General features: G+C 44.3%; 1 protein-coding gene across 1 annotated transcript in view; it reads left to right on the top strand.

Moving 5' to 3' along the window:
- Positions 1-8,452: 8,452 nt before the first annotated feature.
- The window catches only part of LOC124025806 (SWI/SNF-related matrix-associated actin-dependent regulator of chromatin subfamily D member 1-like), a 46,109-nt gene continuing 35,062 nt past the window's right edge, over positions 8,453-19,499 (top strand). Inside the window, exon 1 of the mRNA XM_046339132.1 lies at positions 8,453-8,687. Coding sequence (XP_046195088.1) covers positions 8,499-8,687 — 189 coding nt within the window. The 5' untranslated portion in view covers positions 8,453-8,498. The remainder of the gene's footprint in view (positions 8,688-19,499) is intronic.

Here is a 19,499-nt window from a genome sequence, read left to right as displayed (position 1 = left end):
AGTCACGTTGTAGCTGGGCCACAGCAAGCATTTCAGCATTGAGTCACGTTGTAGCTGGGCCACTGCAAGCATTTCAGCATTGAGTCACGTTGTAGCTGGGCCACTGCAAGCATTTCAGCATTGAGTCACGTTGTAGCTGGGCCACTGCAAGCATTTCAGCATTGAGTCACGTTGTAGCTGGGCCACAGCAAGCATTTCAGCATTGAGTCACGTTGTAGCTGGGCCACTGCAAGCATTTCAGCATTGAGTCACGTTGTAGCTGGGCCACTCCAAGCATTTCAGCATTGAGTCACGTTGTAGCTGGGCCACTGCAAGCATTTCAGAATTGAGTCACGTTGTAGCTGAGCCACTGCAAGCATTTCAGCATTGAGTCACGTTGTAGCTGGGCCACTGCAAGCATTTCAACATTGAGTCACATTGTAGCTGGGCCACTGCAAGCATTTCAGCATTGAGTCACGTTGTAGCTGAGCCACTGCAAGCATTTCAGCATTGAGTCACGTTGTAGCTGGGCCACTGCAAGCATTTCAGCATTGAGTCACATTGTAGCTGGGCCACTGCAAGCATTTCAGCATTGAGTCACGTTGTAGCTGGGCCACTGCAAGCATTTCAGCATTGAGTCACATTGTAGCTGGGCCACTGCAAGCATTTCAGCATTGAGTCACGTTGTAGCTGAGCCACTTCAAGCATTTCAGCATTGAGTCACGTTGTAGCTGGGCCACTGCAAGCATTTCAGCATTGAGTCACATTGTAGCTGGGCCACTGCAAGCATTTCAGCATTGAGTCACGTTGTAGCTGGACCACTGCAAGCATTTCAGCATTGAGTCACATTGTAGCTGGGCCACTGCAAGCATTTCAGCATTGAGTCACGTTGTAGCTGGGCCACTGCGAGCATTTCAGCATTGAGTCACGTTGTAGCTGGGCCACTGCGAGCATTTCAGCATTGAGTCACGTTGTAGCTGGGCCACTGCGAGAGAGCTGGCCTAACTGTTTGTTACAGTTTTTCTAAATTGCTAAAACACAATTTCTGAACCCTTGCTCCATTTCCTGAAAACATTAAACACAAAACCTCATCTTCAAGCACTATTTACATAACCTCTGACTCCTCTCGCAAAATGAAACATTCCCCTCAAACAGTTTTACCTGTCTTCAAAATCAAACACTGCTCTCAAATCATAAACAAAGTGATCAAAATGAGATACACTCTCAAGCAGTCAGTAAACAATACACCGAAAAATAGAAAACACATTGTTCAAAACATACAACATTTTTTAATCTAAAAATATATTCATATTTTTCCGTCATTGTCTTTTGATGAACGAAAACATGTTCTATCATAGTAGCTCAAAATTGATCTGAAATTACTACTCTGCTTTGCTCTTTGTAATTGTGTTTTTTGTTCTTCCTCCTCCTTGTATCCCTATTTTTACAGTACTGTACCCTGCATCTCACAAACTTTTCCTTTGTCTCTGTGATACTGTAATTCTTGTTCTTTGTTGATATGAACCTGCAACCAGTCAAAATCTGTTGAGCAGTCAGTACTGTTAATAAATGGAAAGCACAATGTTCAGGGTCATACAATGTGTCCATTGTACAGTATACAGCCTACAATGCACTGTACTACAGTACACAATACTAAAAGGGACAAAAATCAAAGGAGTAAACGTGATCAATGTGCTTCTTCTTGTCTTTGGGCTGGGTCAGGCCAGAGCACTTCATCGACATCACAAGCAATATTGTCCCTCCTGAGGCAACGGGGGAAGAAGCCTCTTGTGTGCCGTATCCAGCCCTGACATGATTCCTCACCTATATCACCACAGGCTAAATCCATGGCTTGCAGCAGGTTTACTCTGGTGTAGGGTTGTCTATCATACACTTTCCATCTCCAAGAGGAGAAAAACTCCTCAATCGGATTCAGGAAAGGCAAGTATGGAGAGAGGTACAAGTTCATAAACTGCCCATTGATGTTAAACCATTCCCTTACCTGAGCAGCTCGGTGGAAACTGATATTGTCCCACACTATCACATAGCTGGGAATGGGATTCTCATTTAGCTCTTGACCCTGCTGCTCTTGAACCTGCTGCTCAAATAAAATATATCTTAGATTGGCAATAAATCTTAGAAGGTGCTGGGTGTTATATGGCCCGAGTGTAACATGGTGATGTAGAACACCATGGTCCTGATAGCAGCACAGATTGTGACATTGCCATCTCGTTGACCAGGGATTTCAACAATGGCCCGCTGTCCAATCATGTTTCAGCCTCTCCTTCTCCTCCTTGTTAGATTGAAGCCTGCTTCATCTACAAAGATGGACTCATGGGGTCTGTCCAAGGATTCCAAGTCATATATTGTCTGTGTAGAATATACAATACAATATACTGTATGTAGGATTTTGTAAGTCGTACAGAGACAGTGCAATACTGTAGAGTACAATTAGGCTTCTGATTCACATACATTGTATGTACTGAAGAGTAATATCATTCACATAGTATGTGTTAGTACTGTAGACAATCTGGATTACAGTAAATGTTTCTGAATGTACACTTACTTGCACATACTGAGCTCGCAGTTCTTTCAACCTTGGTGAGTTGCACTCAAAGGGTATCCCGTATACTTGTTTCATTCGCATCCTGTTACGATGGAGGACACGGTCAATTGTGGAAATGCTCACACTGTCGATTCCCTGGAAGTGTGTGTTGTCTTGTATCACTCGTTCCTGGATTTCTCTGAGTCGTATTGCATTATTTTGAAGGACCATGCAAACTATAACGGCCTCTTGCTCCCGAGTGAATACAGCTGTCCTTCCACCTGCATGTGGCAGCCTTTCAATTCTACAAAAAGTAGTTGTGCAGTTACAAAACATATTCATGCAGTACAATACATACAGTGATTAACTTTACAAATGTCTATTGAAGCAGCTGCATATAGTGTAGTACAGTAAATTTGCAATTACAAAAATACAGTAGTATACTGTACCTGTTCTCTTCTCTGAATGTCCTTACTATGGTGGACACAGAAAATCGGCTCAAATTGGGTTGCACTCTAAGTCCTGCTTCCCTCATTGTCAGTCCATGGACAAGAACATGGTCTATAACTGTTGCTCGAATTTCATCAGATATTTCCACTCTTTTGTCTTCCTCTTCGTCCTCCTCTTCCTCTTTCTTGCCCTCCTCCTCCTCGTCGCCCACCTCGCATACGCACTCGTCCTCATCCTCTCACATTGTTTCTTCTATCCATTCTCAGACTTTCTCCTTCCCACCTTCAACAACATGTTTGCTCTCTGAACTGGCTTATATTGGTTGTGTCGCATCATTTGAAACAGGTTAAATCAATTTTGAGTGGTTGTGTTCAATCAATGACATATGTTCTCTATTTGTATTTGATTGTTGCCACTTGTGTTTACCAGTATGGATGACATGTGCATTAGAGTGCAGAATGTGCTTTGAGAATGAGAATGAGAGTTTTGCTGAAAAGTCTAAGTGAGATCTGCAAATTTGTGTTTTACCATGTGAAATGGTTTTAGGTATTGACAACAGACTGCATAATTAGCTAAATGAGTCCAGGCAACTGAGACCTTTGTTCAGCCAATGGGTTTTAGTGTTTTAGCAATTGAGAAAAACTGTAATAAACAACACCAACTCCCCAATCCTCTCTCTCTCTCCCTCTGTCTCTCTCTCTCCCTCTCTCTCTCTCCCTTTGTCTCTCTCTCTCCCTTTGTCTCTCTCTCTCCCTTTGTCTCTCTCTCTCTCTCTCCCTCTCTCTCTCTCTCTCTCCCTTTGTCTCTCTCCTTTGTCTCTCTCTCTCTCTCTCTCTCTCTCCTCTCTCTCCCTTTGTCTCTCTCTACCTCTCTCTCTCCCTCTCTGCCATTTTATTGGATTAATTAAAGTACGTACAGTACAGGTGACCAAGCGAGCTGAGTGAGGAAGCTAAACTGACTGTTATAATAAGCAATTCTCTCCTCCCTAATACTCTTTCTTTCTTTCTCTCTCTCTCTCCCTTTTTCTCTCTCACTCTCTACCTTTCTCTCTCACACTCTCTCACTCCCAGATTTCATCACAATTAATGTGAGTGAATCAACATGACAACATAAGAAAGATTCTTTTGATTTAAAGTCTTCCATGATTGATTTTCTAATAGAACTGATGGCAGGAAGCCATGCAGGCTGATCAGCATGTTGTTCTATCCAAAGAACATGTCAATGGTGCTAAAATACCTTATGAGATAAGTCTGTAACTGAATACATGATGATACAGCTGTGAGGCTCCACTGTGGCCTAGTTGTAATGTCATTGTTGTGGGTTCCATTCCCACGGAGGACCAGCTTTGGATAAGAGCATCTGCTGGCAGTTGTGGCTGCTTCGTGTAATGTGTTGTTGTCTGTACCTTCTTGCCCTTTGTGCTGTTGTCTGTGCCCAAAACGTTTTGTACCATGTTTTTTGCTGCTACCAGGTTGTGTTGCTACCATGTTGTGTTTTCATGTGTTGATGCCATGCTATGTTGTTGTCTTTAGGTCTCTCTTTATGTAGTGTTGTGGTGTCTCGCTTGTCGAGATGTGTGTTTTTGTCCTACATTTTTATTGAATTGTTTATTTTTAATCCCAGCTCCCGTCCCCGCAGGTGGCATTTTGGTAGGCCGTAATTGTAAACGAGAATTTGTTCTTAACTGACTTGCCTAGTTAAATAAAGGTAAAATAAAACATGTAAATAAAAAGACTCCAGGAAATGAGATGTCTGTCAAATGTGTGTGTGTACATTTACAGTTTATAGACAAATCAATGGGTATACTCAGCTCAAATGGTTGTAGCAAAAAGAAAAGAAAGATGCAATCACTTCACAGATTTTACTGAGTTACAGTTCATATAAGGACATCAGTCTACTCGATGGATTTCACATGACTGGGAATACAGATATTCATCTGTTGGTCACAGACACCTTTAAAAGGTAATGGGGGGGGGGCCTCAAGGCTCTCCATCGCAGTGCTAGAAGCGTTACTACAGACCTGGGATCATTCCCGGGCTGTGCCGAGAGTCCCATAGGGCGATGCACAATTGGTCCAGGTTAGGGAAGGGCTTGGTCGGGGGAGCTTCACTTGGCTCATTGCGCTCTAGCGACTGTGTTTCTTCCGACACATTGGTGTTAAGGAGCACGGTTAGGCGGGTCATGTTTCGATGGATGGATGGATGGATGGATGCATGACTCCACCTTTGTCTCTCCCGAGCCCGTTGGAGAGTTGCAGTGATGAGACAAGACTGAAAAAGGTGGGTAAAAAAGAAAACAATAAGTAGGTGCGTGGATCAGAACCAGTCAGTGTGACCACCATTTGCCTCATGCAGTGTGACACATCTCCTTTGCATAGAGTTTATCAGGATGTTGATTGTGGAATGTTGTCCCACTCCTCTTCAATGGCTATGTGAGGTTGCTGGGTACTGGCAGGAACTGGGACACCCTGTTGTACACATGATCCAGAGCTTCCAAAACATGCTCAGTGGGTGAAATGTCTGGTGATTATTGCAGGCTGGGACATTTTCAGCTTCCAGGAATTGTGTACAGATCCTTGCAACGTGTATTATCATGCTGAACCATTAGGTGATGGCAACGGATGAATGGCAACAATGAGCCTCGGGATCTCATCACGATCTCTCTGCATTCCAAATGTACATCAATAAAATACAATAGTGTTTGTTGTCCGTAGCTTATGCCTCCCCATAACCCCATAACCCCACCGCCATTGACATTAGCAAACCGCTCGACCACATGACGCTATACACACTGTCTGCCATCTGCCCGGTACAGCTGAAACCAGAGTCATCCATAAAGAGCACACTTCTCCAGCGTGCCAGTGGCCATCGAAGGTGAGTATTTGCCAACTGAAGTCGGTTACGACGCCGAACTGCAGTCAGATCAAGACCCTGGTGAGGATGACGAGCACGCAGATCAGCTTCACTGAGACGGTTTCTGACAGTTTGTGCAGACCTTCTTCAGTTTTGCGAACCCACAGTTTCATCAGATGTGCGGGTGGCTGGTCTCAGACGATCCCGCTGGTGAAGAAGCCGGATGTGGAGGTCCTGGGCTGGTGTGGTTACACGTGGTCTACAGTTGTGAAGCTTGTTGGATGTACTGAGTAATTATCTAAAACAACGTTGTAGGTGGCTTATGGTAGAGAAATTAAGATTACATTATCTGGCAACAGCTCTAGTGGACATTCCTGCAATTAGTAAACGCTCCTTCAAAACATGAGACGTCTGTGGCATTGTACTGTGTGACAAAACTGCACATTTTAAAGTGGCCTTTTATTTCTCCCAGCACAAGGTGTACCTGTGTAATGATCATGCTGTTTAATCAGCTTCTTGATATGCCACACCTGTCAGGTGGTTGGAGTATCTTGGCAAAGGAGAAATGCTCACTAACAGGGATGAAGACACATTTGTGCACAACATTTGAGAGAAATAAGCTTTTGTTCATATGGAACATATCTGGGATATTTTATTTCAGCTCATGAAACATGGGACCAACACTTTACATGTTGTGTTGATATTTTACACTGTATTTACTAGATGAAAGGAAAAGTCCACACTCCCTGAAATATTATTGAACTTTTAATGTCTTATTTTTTGGCACCCGAGGACAGAACAAAACTAATATTTCAGTGAGTGTTTTTTCCGTCCCTTTCTTCCATTATTTATTTACACTTTAAACAGACTATTGTTTACCCTCTTAATACAGTAAACATCAGAGATGAGACCAAGTCACTATTATTCGAGTCACAAACAAGTCTCAAGTTGAGTCCCAAGTAGAACGGGTCAAGACTGGAGTAAAGTCCAAGTCGTGCGTTCTAAGATTAAGTCAATTCGAGTCACACGTTTTTAAGTCAAGTCTCAAGTCAAGTAAAAACAATAATATCTATACATGCAACGACTTGTTCAACTACAAATCTGTGTCTATTTATTGAGGATACTAGACAGCTCTTTTGGTTATTTTGTCTACAACATATTTTTATTAGCCTATGTAATCGGGTCGGCAGGTAGCCTAGTGGTTAGAGCGTTGGTCCAGTAACCATTGAATCACCGAGCAGACAAGGTAAACATCGGTTGTTCTAACACCGAACAAGGCAGTTAACCCACTTTTCCTAGGCCATCATTGTAAATAAGAATTTGTTCTTAACTGGCTTGTCTAGTTAAATACAGGTAAAATAGGAAGTCAGCATCAAATGAGCTAAAGGCAAGGCAGGTTGACGTGCTTGGAATGTAGATGTACAGAAATGTACAGCTCTTGGTGATCCAATGGTGAAAGCGCCACATCGTACAAAAAATACAAGTAGATTTACCAAAAGAAATAGCCTCCTGTCCTATCTGAGAAATCGAATCTGTCTAACAGCAGCTCAAAAATAAAATAGGATCTTGGCTCCCAGGACCATACAGTTGGCAATTATAGCCAATAAACTGGTTCTACAATGTAAAATGCTATTTCCACAATAATCAGACTGCATGATTATTAATTGTTTCGGAAATGGAACAATCATTCAACGTTATTCTGACTCCAAAGCTGGTTCTGTGCGCTCCTATTATGCACAGCAAAAATGAGAGAGACATGGCTATAAAATGAAACTATTGTAGGCCTATAAAACTTCAAACAGAAATGTCTACGTGTTACAATAAACGGTACGGGAATGGAATTATGAAACTCTAGCAATTACTGTGGTGTTAGATGGGATATAGATTTACCACATGCATTTAAACGTCTGAAAGCAACTGCAGACATTTCAACAAGAGAAAAAAAGCACTTTCCACTGGCAGGAGTTTAGAGGGATGTAATTATGGCAATCCTCTCTCCATAATTTGACGTTTTGCGCGCCACCTGATCGTATGGCTGAAAAGCAAATCATCGATCTCTTCGCTAGCTCACCCGACCTGTGTTGATTGACAGTTTACTGGTCCAATCAGATTGTGCGTGGCTGCGTGTAGCGTAAACCACGTAGACTTTGCCACAAAATGAGAGACAAAACATTACAAAACCTGGCCAGATCATTTCAAATCATCCGTCTCAGTGCTCCAAGTCCAGGCATTATTTTACCTCCTTTTTCGTGATATCCAATTACAATCTTGTCTCGACTCCACAACTCTGGGTGACATACTATAAAAACATTAATATTAACATTTTAAACATTTTAACCTGTTTGAAGGTTAAGAAAATCCCAGGTCAACGCCTGTATTGCCCACTATAACCTGTGCTAATTGTAAAACTCCTGACTCCAGAGACGTCTCCATACAGAAAGGTTTTACATGCATATATTTGGTTGTTTTTATTTTGAAACTGCTTTCATAGGGTGCTGAGACTATAACATGTTTAACCTCAATAAAGGCTGGTTGTATGGAAATTAAACAGCAGAGGTCGCTGTTGTAAAAAAAGAAAAAAATAAAGAAACGCTCCGCTACGTTAACTTGACTACTCTCGCGAGTCGCGATAGTTCCGTTCCACTTTCCGGTGGCGGAGACATCAGGAGGAGATGGCGGCCAGAGGTAGTTTTCAATCGGCTCCAACGGGAGGAGGTGGTGGCGGGGGAATGGGACCTGGACCCCAGGTGCAAGGTGGAGGACCAGGCATGGGACCTGGAACTCCTGGTGGAAGGATGGGACCCTCATCGGGCGCACAGAACCACCTTTACCGATCTCCGATGCCTGGGCCTGGATACCCGGTGAGCCACGATTCAACGGCTAAACGTTAGCTAGAACAAAGCCGTTTCAAAGCGGTAGTTAACCTATACTTGTACTAATGGTATGCAGTTAACGACGGGATACCGTCACGTTACTCGTAAAGGACCCTGATTACTGATGGTCGTCCTTGATTTATTGTTTTGTGGCTATTCACAATGTTATGTTGATGCACAACTAGTTAGTTAGCTACTGTAGCTATGAGCTAAGTATGTCCCCAAGTGGCGGTTAAAACTAATACATTAGCTCGTTAACTCGTCTAACTAACTGTCCCATTTACTAGTAGTTTGGCGTGTGTTACCTAAAAGTTATCTGGGGTAGCTAACTTGGTCAAATTTTGATTTGATTTGTCTGGTTTTAAATCCGCCGTTGCCAGAAGATACAGAACTTACCGTTACTTCCGTTTACACAAAGTTGCACTGGGGTCAGGACGCAGTCATGGTTACATTAGGAATGTGTTTAGTAAATTCACTCTGGCTGTCTACTCTGATTTCAGGGCACTCTTGTCTGAGTGTGCCAGAGCACAGAATAACTGATGAATAACCCTACCAACATGTACATATTACCTCTTCTAACCTGTACCCCAGCACATTGACTCAGTACCAGTATCCCAATAACAATTTTGCATATATATACATGTCATTATTGTATGGTATTACTCTTTTTTTAATGTACATTCATTTACTAAATATTTTCTTAACTTATTTTTCTTAACTGCATTTTTGATTAAGGGCTTGTAAGTAAGCATTTCACAGTAAGGTCTACCTGTTTTTATTCAGCGCATTTGACAAATAAAATTACCTTTTTTATTTGAATTTGAAAACCTGTTGAATTTAACGGTGTCAGTAAACGTCAGCAGAAGAACAATTTAAATGGTTGCCAGCAACACAGTTACGAACTAGATGACATGAAAACAGCCTAACCAGCTCTTGTAGGGCAAGTAAAATGATCAGTGAGGTGTTCTTTCAATCGTGTCTTGAAGTTACTAGCACGCTAGCCAACTTTAGCCAGTTGAGCATTGAGGGAAGTTTTTGAACCCATATCTTTAGCCGTTCACCACTGTGTCTTAATGTAACTCTGATTGCGTTCTGACCCCAGTGCAGCTCAGTGTAAACAAGCGTAACTGTAGGGTCTGTATATTCTGGCAACATCTGCAGATGATTGAATGAAAGGTGGTGTGTGTGCATCACTACCACAGATGAGATGTATAAATGTGAAGCATCCACTTGGAGTTTATACTCACTACCAAATATGGTAGTGAGAGGAAGGCCACTGTCCAGCAGTCAGAGAAGATGGAACGAGATGGATTTTGGCCGACATTCTGCAAATTTTCCCATCGATGAAACATTTGATCACAATAGTTTTCTATTCCCAAAACTAAAATCTGTTATGAACAGAGTGGACTATGTTTAGTAGACTCTACCCTTTGCAAAAGTTTTTATAAATTGCGTTGTTTAGGAGTGCAAAGGCTTATTGAGTTATATATAGCACACGCACACTTCACATAGTTCAGTTAGGGAACACCTATGTAGACGTATGCTAGAATGTGCCAATAGGATCTCACTAGTTCGTGCATGGCTCTGCCCACCTCCTTGCTAGTTCTGCCCACTATGACTCATTTGCTCCCGTTGGAAATGGCAGGAAATGGCGGGCTGTGGTATATCTGGGTTTAGTTTAAATCTTTGTCACTACTGTAGTCATCAGGGGTTACCAAACTTTTTTACTCAGGCCCTCCCTCCTTCCAGCATTGGGGAACATGTTTTCTCTAAATATGCGTTGTTGTACAGTTTAAAAGTAAAATACACAGCATTTCAAACAGTCAGCGATAATCTATCAATTCAGGGTTTGTGAAGTTATACCTAGGCTAAATATCAGCCTTCCACAACCATAAGACCCACTAATAATTTAATTATTTTATTTACAAAATAGTTTTACCTGCTCTTTGCAATAATCACTGATCTGGCTTTCTCGTCTGTCTATGAAAATGTCCTTTTCTGTTACGAGTTTAACTAGAACCATGCATGATGCTCATTCACTAATAATGACTAACTTCTTGTTGCAGGCATTAGGCTTTAGAAAATGAACACAGATCTCATCAATAATCTCTCAAGCCTACATTCTCATGACAAGCCAGTTAATCTTTATATTTCAAGTTTAGGCAACCTGGATCTATCTGCTAGCTAACAAGGTTGAACAGTTGAATTGTTATGAACACACCCTTCTGTCTATCTTACTGTTTGAAATGCATGACAATGCCCCTGTGCACAAATTCGAGGTACATACATACAGTGGGGCAAAAAAGTATTTAGTCAGCCACCAATTGTGCAAGTTCTCCCACTTAAAAAGATGAGAGGCCTGTAATTTATCATAGGTACACTTCAACTATGACAAACAAAATGAGAGAAAAAAAATCCAGAAAATCACATTGTAGGATTTGTAATGAATTTATTTGCAAATTATGGTGGAAAATAAGTATTTAAATTGAACAATCATTCAAGGACAATATAACAAACAACACTAGCCAACAAAATACAGATGTAATTACATTCACAATAAAAAATATATAATAGTCATCTTAAAATTATGTAAAGTTTGCAAAGCCTTAAATAATAAACTAAATGTATATGTTCACTACCCAATAAAATATATTTCAGGTATAAGGCTATATGTGAAATAACCTGGAAATGATACAGAAAAAAATCCTAATAAAAAGCGATAGCAACAAAAATCATCCACAACACACAACCATATCACTCACCAATCCATGTGCTAGGAACTCAAACAGGCGACTTCGTTTTTCTGAATGCATGAGTACTTATATAGAGAAGGTAGCTCGTAGGCAGAGGAGAGGATAGATGGGACGCCCTCAGAACAGACCGTTACGGCTTCAGCCAGAGGCACACAATTGGTGGCTGACTAAATACTTCTTTGTCCCACTGTAAATGGTTTGTCGAGATCGGTGTGGAAGAACTTGACTGGCCTGCACAGAGACCTAACCTCAACTCCATCGAACAACTTTGAGATGAATTGGAACGGCGACTGCGAGCCTAATCGCCCAACATCAGTGCCCTACCTCACTAATGGTCTTGTGGCATTTCCACGAGATGTTCCATCATCTAGTGGAAAGCCTTCCCAGAAGAGTGGAGGCTATTGTAGAAGCAAGGGGGGGACCGACTCCATATTAAGGCCCATAGTTTTGGAATGAGATGTTCGACGAGCAGGTGTCCACATACCTTTCATCAACTATGCTTCTATTACTGGGCTTTACAGGGTAACGTTGGTTTATACAAAACGGGTATCTTATAAATGTCCGTGTCCAGTTGCAGGTGATTCTATAAAAAGCTGAAATATATTAAATCTATATTTTGTATCAAGTGAGAAATGCCTCTTGCCTGTGTGTAGATCTTTGTTTTGGTCACATTGTGTGACGCGCGAGCAGTACATTTGGATGTAATATCTTTCAGAGTTTTCTCTGTTTTCATTATCATCGTCATTAGGTATTCTAACTCAGAGCACAACCTAGAGACTTCCTTAATATTAGAGATTACGTACCAGTGGTTGTTAACACACCTCCCCCTTGAGCTTACCAGACGCTGCTACTCTGTCCTGGCGACACATAGAAAAACCAGTATATTATCCATGTCTTTGTTCAGCCACGACTCTGACAAACATGATATTACAGTTCTTCAGGTCCCATTTGATAGTATAGTCTCGAACAGAGCTTGTCTAGTTTCTTATCCAGTGATTGTACATTCTCCAAAAGAACAGAGGGTAGAGGAGGTTTATGTATTCGACGATTTTAGTTTCGTCAGGGTGCCAGCACGTCGACCTTGCACGGTCTTGTTCTCTCCCGAGTCTCCGGCATATTATGTCCTGGTCCAGTGTGAGCCGTATGTCCTGAGCCTCTGACTCGTTGAAGTAGAAATCTTTGTGTTAGTTAGTGATCACTGTTCTGATGTCCAGAAGCTCTTTTGGGTCATAAGAAACCATTGGGATAACCATAGTTCATATCAGAGCAACAAAACAAAAAAAAAATCATAAAATAGCAGAATTGATCCGGAGACCGTAAAATGGCTTCTATCCGTTGCAGCACCATTCTACTACATGTAGAATCACAAGCAGGTTAGTTGAAACATCTATGGTGGCGTTTGGTATAAGCTAACCTAGCGATGGGGTGGGGGGGACACAAAACTCATGAGGGGCCGCAGTGGCTCGGGTTCTACATACCCACATCCATACCCACATATGCAGTTATTCCCCTGAAAAGCATTTCTCAGTGAAAGAAAGATCTGTCTACTTTTGTCTCATGTCACTGCCTGATCACAAAATCCTACTTCACCTCACCGGCAGCAGTGGCGTCCTTCCTAGTCACTCTGCCACACATTCTATAATCTTCTGGAACAACTCCCCAGTTGTTGTGTAGAAAACCAAGGTTGCACAGACATGTAAAATCGATTCCTTGAGAATTTTAATGGCTGTTGAATTCTTCATTCCACTCACACACAGTAACGTCCGTTTATTACTGAAAAGATACGTCCACCTTGATTTTTTTTTTCTTGCCATGTAAACTGCAATGTCCTTCTGCTCTCTCGATGACCGGGCGAAGGGTTTGCAGATGAAATGGCAATAAAGAGCAAATATTTTCATATGGCGTTTGAGGCACGCTTCGGTGGTGAGTTCTCCAGCAACTCCATCTATTAGTGTACAGATTCACAAACCTCTGCTTTAGAACCTTGTCTATCTACATGACTCACTGAAATCACTATGGCGACAAATGTGAGAATACATTCTCCAATGTGGATGAAAAGTAAGGAATAAATAGATGGCTGAAGGTAGGGTGCAGGGTCATGGTAATTAGATTCCAAACCGACTGAAACGGGGAGAAACTACCTGATCTTAAGGCTAGATTTACACAGGCAGACCAATTCTGATCTTTTTCCCAATTATTGGCAAAATAGCTTTCCTCCTGCTATATCATGGCGCTACCCTGCAGAGTGCTGAGGCTACTGTAGACCTTCACTGGGGGGAAAAAAGTGTAGTATAATCAATTATTTGGTGACGTGACTATATTTAGTATAGGTTTTTCTTAAAAGGATCACTTTTATGTTTTACAATTTTTGTTTTGTTTTTATGAAATTTACTGAGGACGGTCTTCTCCTTCCTCCCTTTCCTCTCCTTCCTCCCCTTCCTCTCCTTCCTCTCCTTCCTCCTCATTCCTTCACCATCTTTCCCCTTCCTCTCCTTCCTCCCCTTCCTCTCCTTCCTCTCTTTCCTCCCCTTCCTCTCTTTCCTCCCCTTCCTCTCTTTCCTCCCCTTCCTCTCTTTCCTCCCCTTCCTCTCTTTCCTCCCCTTCCTCTCTTTCCTCCCCTTCCTCCCCTTCCTCTCTTTCCTCCCCTTCCTCTCTTTCCTCCCCTTCCTCCTTTCCTCCCCTTCCTCTTTTCCTCCCCTTCCTCTCTTTCCTCCCCTTCCTCTCTTTCCTCCCCTTCCTCTCTTTCCTCCCCTTCCTCTCTTTCCTCCCCTTCCTCTCTTTCCTCTTCTTTCTCCCTTTCCTCTTCTTTCTCCCTTTCCTCTTCTTCCTCCCTTTCCTCTCCTTCCTCCCCTTCCTCTCCTTCCTCTCCTTCCTCTCCTTCCTCCTCATTCCTTCACCATCTTTCCCCTTCCTCTCTTCCTCTCCTTCCTCTCCTTCCTCTCTTCCTCTCCTTCCTCCCTTTCCTCCTCCCCTTCCTCTCCCTTCCTCCTCCTTTCCTCTCCTTCCTCTCTTTCCTCCCCTTCCTTTCCTCCCCTTCCTCCTCCTCCCCTTCCTCTCTTTCCTCCCCTTCCTCTCTTTCCTCCCCTTCCTCTCTTTCCTCCCCTTCCTCTTTCCTCCCCTTCCTCTCTTTCCTCCCCTTCCTCCTCCCCTTCCTCCTTCCTCCCTTTCCTCCCCTTTCTCTCTTTCCTCCCTTTCCTCTTCTTTCTCCCTTTCCTCTTCTTTTTCCTTTTCCTCTTCTTTCTCCCTTTCCTCTTCTTTCTCCCTTTCCTCTTCTTTCTCCCTTTCCTCTTCTTTCTCCCTTTCCTCTTCTTTCTCCCTTTCCTCTTCTTTCTCCCTTTCCTCTCCTTTCTCCCTTTCCTCTTCTTTCTCCCTTTCCTCTTCTTTCTCCCTTTCCTCTTCTTTCTCCTTTCCTCTTCTTTCTCCTTTCCTCTTCTTTCTCCCTTTCCTCTCCTTTCTCCCTTTCCTCCTCCTTTCTCCCTTTCCTCTCCTTTCTCCCTTTCCTCTCCTTCCTCCCTTTCCTCTCCTTTCTCCCTTTCCTCTCCTTCCTCTCCTTCCTCTCCTTCCTCTCCTTCCTCCCCTTCCTCTTTCCTTCCTCTTTCCTTCCTCTCCTTCCTCCCTTTCCTCTCCTTCCTCCTCATTCCTTCACCACCTTTCCCCTTCCTCTCCTTCCTCCCCTTCCTCTCCTTCCTCTCCTTCCTCCCTTTCCTCTCCTTCCTCCCTTTCCTCTCCTTCCTCCCTTTCCTCTCCTTCCTCCCCTTCCTCTTTCCTTCCTCCCTTTCCTCTCCTTCCTCCTCATTCCTTCACCACCTTTCCCCTTCCTCTCCTTCCTCCCCTTCCTCTCCTTCCTCTCCTTCCTCTCCTTCCTCTCCTTCCTCTCCTTCCTCTCCTTCCTCCCTTTCCTCCCCTTCCTCTCCTTACTCCCTTTCCTCTCCTTCCGACCCTTCCTCTCCTTCCTCTCCTTCCTCCTCATTCCTTCACCATCTTTCCCCTTCCTCCCCTTCCTCCCCTTCCTCCCCTTCCTCCCCTTCCTCCCCTTCCTCTCCTTCCTCCTTCCTCTCCTTCCTCTCCTTCCTCCCTTTCCTCCCCTTCCTCTTTCCTTCCTCTCCTTCCTCCCTTTCCTCTCCTTCCTCCTCATTCCTTCACCACCTTTCCCCTTCCTCTCCTTCCTCCCCTTCCTCCCCTTCCTCTCCTTCCTCCCCTTCCTCCCCTTCCTCCCCTTCCTTCCTTCCTCCTTCCTCCTCCTTCCTTCCTCCCCTTCCTCTCCTTCCTCTCCTTCCTCCCTTTCCTCTCCTTCCTCTCTTTCCTCTCCTTCCTCCCTTTCCCTTTCCTCTCCTTCCTCCCTTTCCTCTCCTTCCTCCTTTCCTCTCCTTCCTCCCTTTCCTCTCCTTCCTCCCTTTCCTCTCCTTCCTCCCTTTCCTCTCCTTCCTCCCTTTCCTCTCCTTCCTCCCTTTCCTCTCCTTCCTCCCTTTCCTCTCCTTCCTCCCTTTCCTCTCCTTCCTCCCTTTCCTCTCCTTCCTCCCTTTCCTCTCCTTCTTCCCTTTCCTCTCCTTCCTCCCTTTCCTCTCCTTCTTCCCTTTCCTCTCCTTCTTCCCTTTCCTCTTCTTCCGACCCTTCCTCTCCTTCCTCCTCATTCCTTCACCATCTTTCCCCTTCCTCTCCTTCCTCTCCTTCCTCTCTTTCCTCTCCTTCCTCCTCCTCCTCGTAGCGTCCATTGGTATATCATATATTTCTCCCTCTCCTTCCTCCCCTTCCTCCTCGGAGCCTCCATTGGTATATCATATATTTCTCCCTTCCTCTTCGGAGCCTCCATTGGTATATCATATATTTCTCCCTTCCTCTCCTTCCTCCTCCTCCTCGGAGCCTCCATTGGTATATCATATATTTCTCCCTCCCCTTCCTCCTCGGAGCCTCCATTGGTATATCATATATTTCTCCCTCCCCTTCCTCCCCTTCCTCCTCGGAGCCTCCATTGGTATATCATATATTTCTCCCTTCCTCTCCTTCCTCCCCTTCCTCCTCGTAGCCTCCATTGGTATATCATATATTTCTCCCTCCCCTTCCTCCTCGGAGCCTCCATTGGTATATCATATATTTCTCCCTTCCTCCTCCTCCTCGGAGCCTCCATTGGTATATCATATATTTCTCCCTCCTCCTCCTCGTAGCCTCCATTGGTATATCATGTATTTCTCCCTCCCCTTCCTCCCCTTCCTCCTCGGAGCCTCCATTGGTATATCATATATTTCTCCCTCCTCCTCCTCGTAGCCTCCATTGGTATATCATGTATTTCTCCCTCCCCTTCCTCCTCGGAGCCTCCATTGGTATATCATATATTTCTCCCTCTCCTTCCTCCCCTTCCTCCTCGGAGCCTCCATTGGTATATCATATATTTCTCCCTCCCCTTCCTCCTCCTCCTCCTCGTAGCCTCCATTGGTATATCATATATTTCTCCCTCCCCTTCCTCCTCCTCCTCCTCGTAGCCTCCATTGGTATATCATATATTTCTCCCTCCCCTTCCTCCTCCTCCTCGTAGCCTCCATTGGTATATCATATATTTCTCCCTCCCCTTCCTCCTCCTCCTCCTCGTAGCCTCCATTGGTATATCATATATTTCTCCCTCCCCTTCCTCCTCCTCCTCCTCGTAGCCTCCATTGGTATATCATATATTTCTCCCTCCCCTTCCTCCTCCTCCTCCTCGTAGCCTCCATTGGTATATCATATATTTCTCCCTCCCCTTCCTCCTCGGAGCCTCCATTGGTATATCATATATTTCTCCCTCCCCTTCCTCCTCGGAGCCTCCATTGGTATATCATATATTTCTCCCTCCTCGTAGCCTCCATTGGTATATCATATATTTCTCCCTCCTCGTAGCCTCCATTGGTATATCATATATTTCTCCCTCCCCTTCCTCCTCCTCCTCGTAGCCTCCATTGGTATATCATATATTTCTCCCTCCTCCTCCTCGTAGCCTCCATTGGTATATCATGTATTTCTCCCTCCCCTTCCTCCTCCTCCTCGTAGCCTCCATTGGTATATCATATATTTCTCCCTCCTCCTCGTAGCCTCCATTGGTATATCATATATTTCTCCCTCCCCTTCCTCCCCTTCCTCCTCGGAGCCTCCATTGGTATATCATATATTTCTCCCTCCCCTTCCTCCTCGGAGCCTCCATTGGTATATCATATATTTCTCCCTCCCCTTCCTCCTCGGAGCCTCCATTGGTATATCATATATTTCTCCCTCCCCTTCCTCCTCCTCCTCGTAGCCTCCATTGGTTTATCATATATTTCTCCCTCCTCCTCCTCGTAGCCTCCATTGGTATATCATGTATTTCTCCCTCCCCTTCCTCCTCCTCCTCGTAGCCTCCATTGGTATATCATATATTTCTCCCTCCTCGGAGCCTCCATTGGTATATCATATATTTCTCCCTCCTCGGAGCCTCCATTGGTATATCATATATTTCTCCCTCCCCTTCCTCCTCGGAGCCTCCATTGGTATATCATATATTTCTCCCTCCCCTTCCTCCTCGGAGCCTCCATTGGTATATCATATATTTCTCCCTCCCCTTCCTCCTCCTCCTCGTAGCCTCCATTGGTATATCATGTATTTCTCCCTCCCCTTCCTCCTCGGAGCCTCCATTGGTATATCATATATTTCTCCCTCCCCTTCCTCCTCCTCCTCGGAGCCTCCATTGGTATATCATATATTTCTCCCTCCCCTTCCTCTCCTTCCTCCCCTTCCTCCTCCTCCTCGGAGCCTCCATTGGTATATCATATATTTCTCCCTCCTCCTCCTCCTCGTAGCCTCCATTGGTATATCATATATTTCTCCCTCCCCTTCCTTCTCGTAGCCTCCATTGGTATATCATATATTTCTCCCTCCCCTTCCTCCTCGTAGACTCCCTTGGTATATCATATATTTCTCCCTCCCCTTCCTCCTCGGAGCCTCCATTGGTATATCATATATTTCTCCCTCCCCTTCCTCCTCCTCCTCGGAGCCTCCATTGGTATATCATATATTTCTCCCTCCTCGGAGCCTCCATTGGTATATCATATATTTCTCCCTCCCCTTCCTCCTCGGAGCCTCCATTGGTATATCATATATTTCTCCCTCCTCGGAGCCTCCATTGGTATATCATATATTTCTCCCTCCCCTTCCTCCTCGGAGCCTCCATTGGTATATCATATATTTCTCCCTCCTCGGAGCCTCCATTGGTATATCATATATTTCTCCCTCCTCGGAGCCTCCATTGGTATATCATATATTTCTCCCTCCTCCTCCTCGGAGCCTCCATTGGTATATCATATATTTCTCCCTCCTCCTCCTCGTAGCCTCCATTGGTATATCATATATTTCTCCCTCCCCTTCCTCCTCGTAGCCTCCATTGGTATATCATATATTTCTCCCTCCCCTTCCTCCTCGGAGCCTCCATTGGTATATCATATATTTCTCCCTCCCCTTCCTCCTCGTAGCCTCCATTGGTATATCATATATTTCTCCCTCCCCTTCCTCCTCGGAGCCTCCATTGGTATATCATATATTTCTCCCTCTCCTTCCTCCCCTTCCTCCTCGGAGCCTCCATTGGTATATCATATATTTCTCCCTCCCCTTCCTCCTCGGAGCCTCCATTGGTATATCATATATTTCGCCCTCCTCGGAGCCTCCATTGGTATATCATATATTTCTCCCTCCTCGTAGCCTCCATTGGTATATCATATATTTCTCCCTCCTCCTCCTCGGAGCCTCCATTGGTATATCATATTTTTCTCCCTCCCCTTCCTCCCCTTCCTCCTCGGAGCCTCCATTGGTATATCATATATTTCTCCCTCCTCGGAGCCTCCATTGGTATATCATATATTTCTCCCTCCCCTTCCTCCTCCTCCTCGTAGCCTCCATTGGTATATCATATATTTCTCCCTCCTCCTCCTCGTAGCCTCCATTGGTATATCATATATTTCTCCCTCCCCTTCCTCCCCTTCCTCCTCGTAGCCTCCATTGGTATATCATATATTTCTCCCTCCTCCTCCTCGTAGCCTCCATTGGTATATCA

Source organism: Oncorhynchus gorbuscha, linkage group LG03 (genome assembly GCF_021184085.1).
Source record: "Oncorhynchus gorbuscha isolate QuinsamMale2020 ecotype Even-year linkage group LG03, OgorEven_v1.0, whole genome shotgun sequence".
In the NCBI taxonomy this organism is placed as follows: domain Eukaryota; kingdom Metazoa; phylum Chordata; class Actinopteri; order Salmoniformes; family Salmonidae; genus Oncorhynchus; species Oncorhynchus gorbuscha.
The sequence above is the reverse complement of the archived record's forward strand: the minus strand, read 5'-3'. Positions and strand labels throughout refer to the sequence as shown.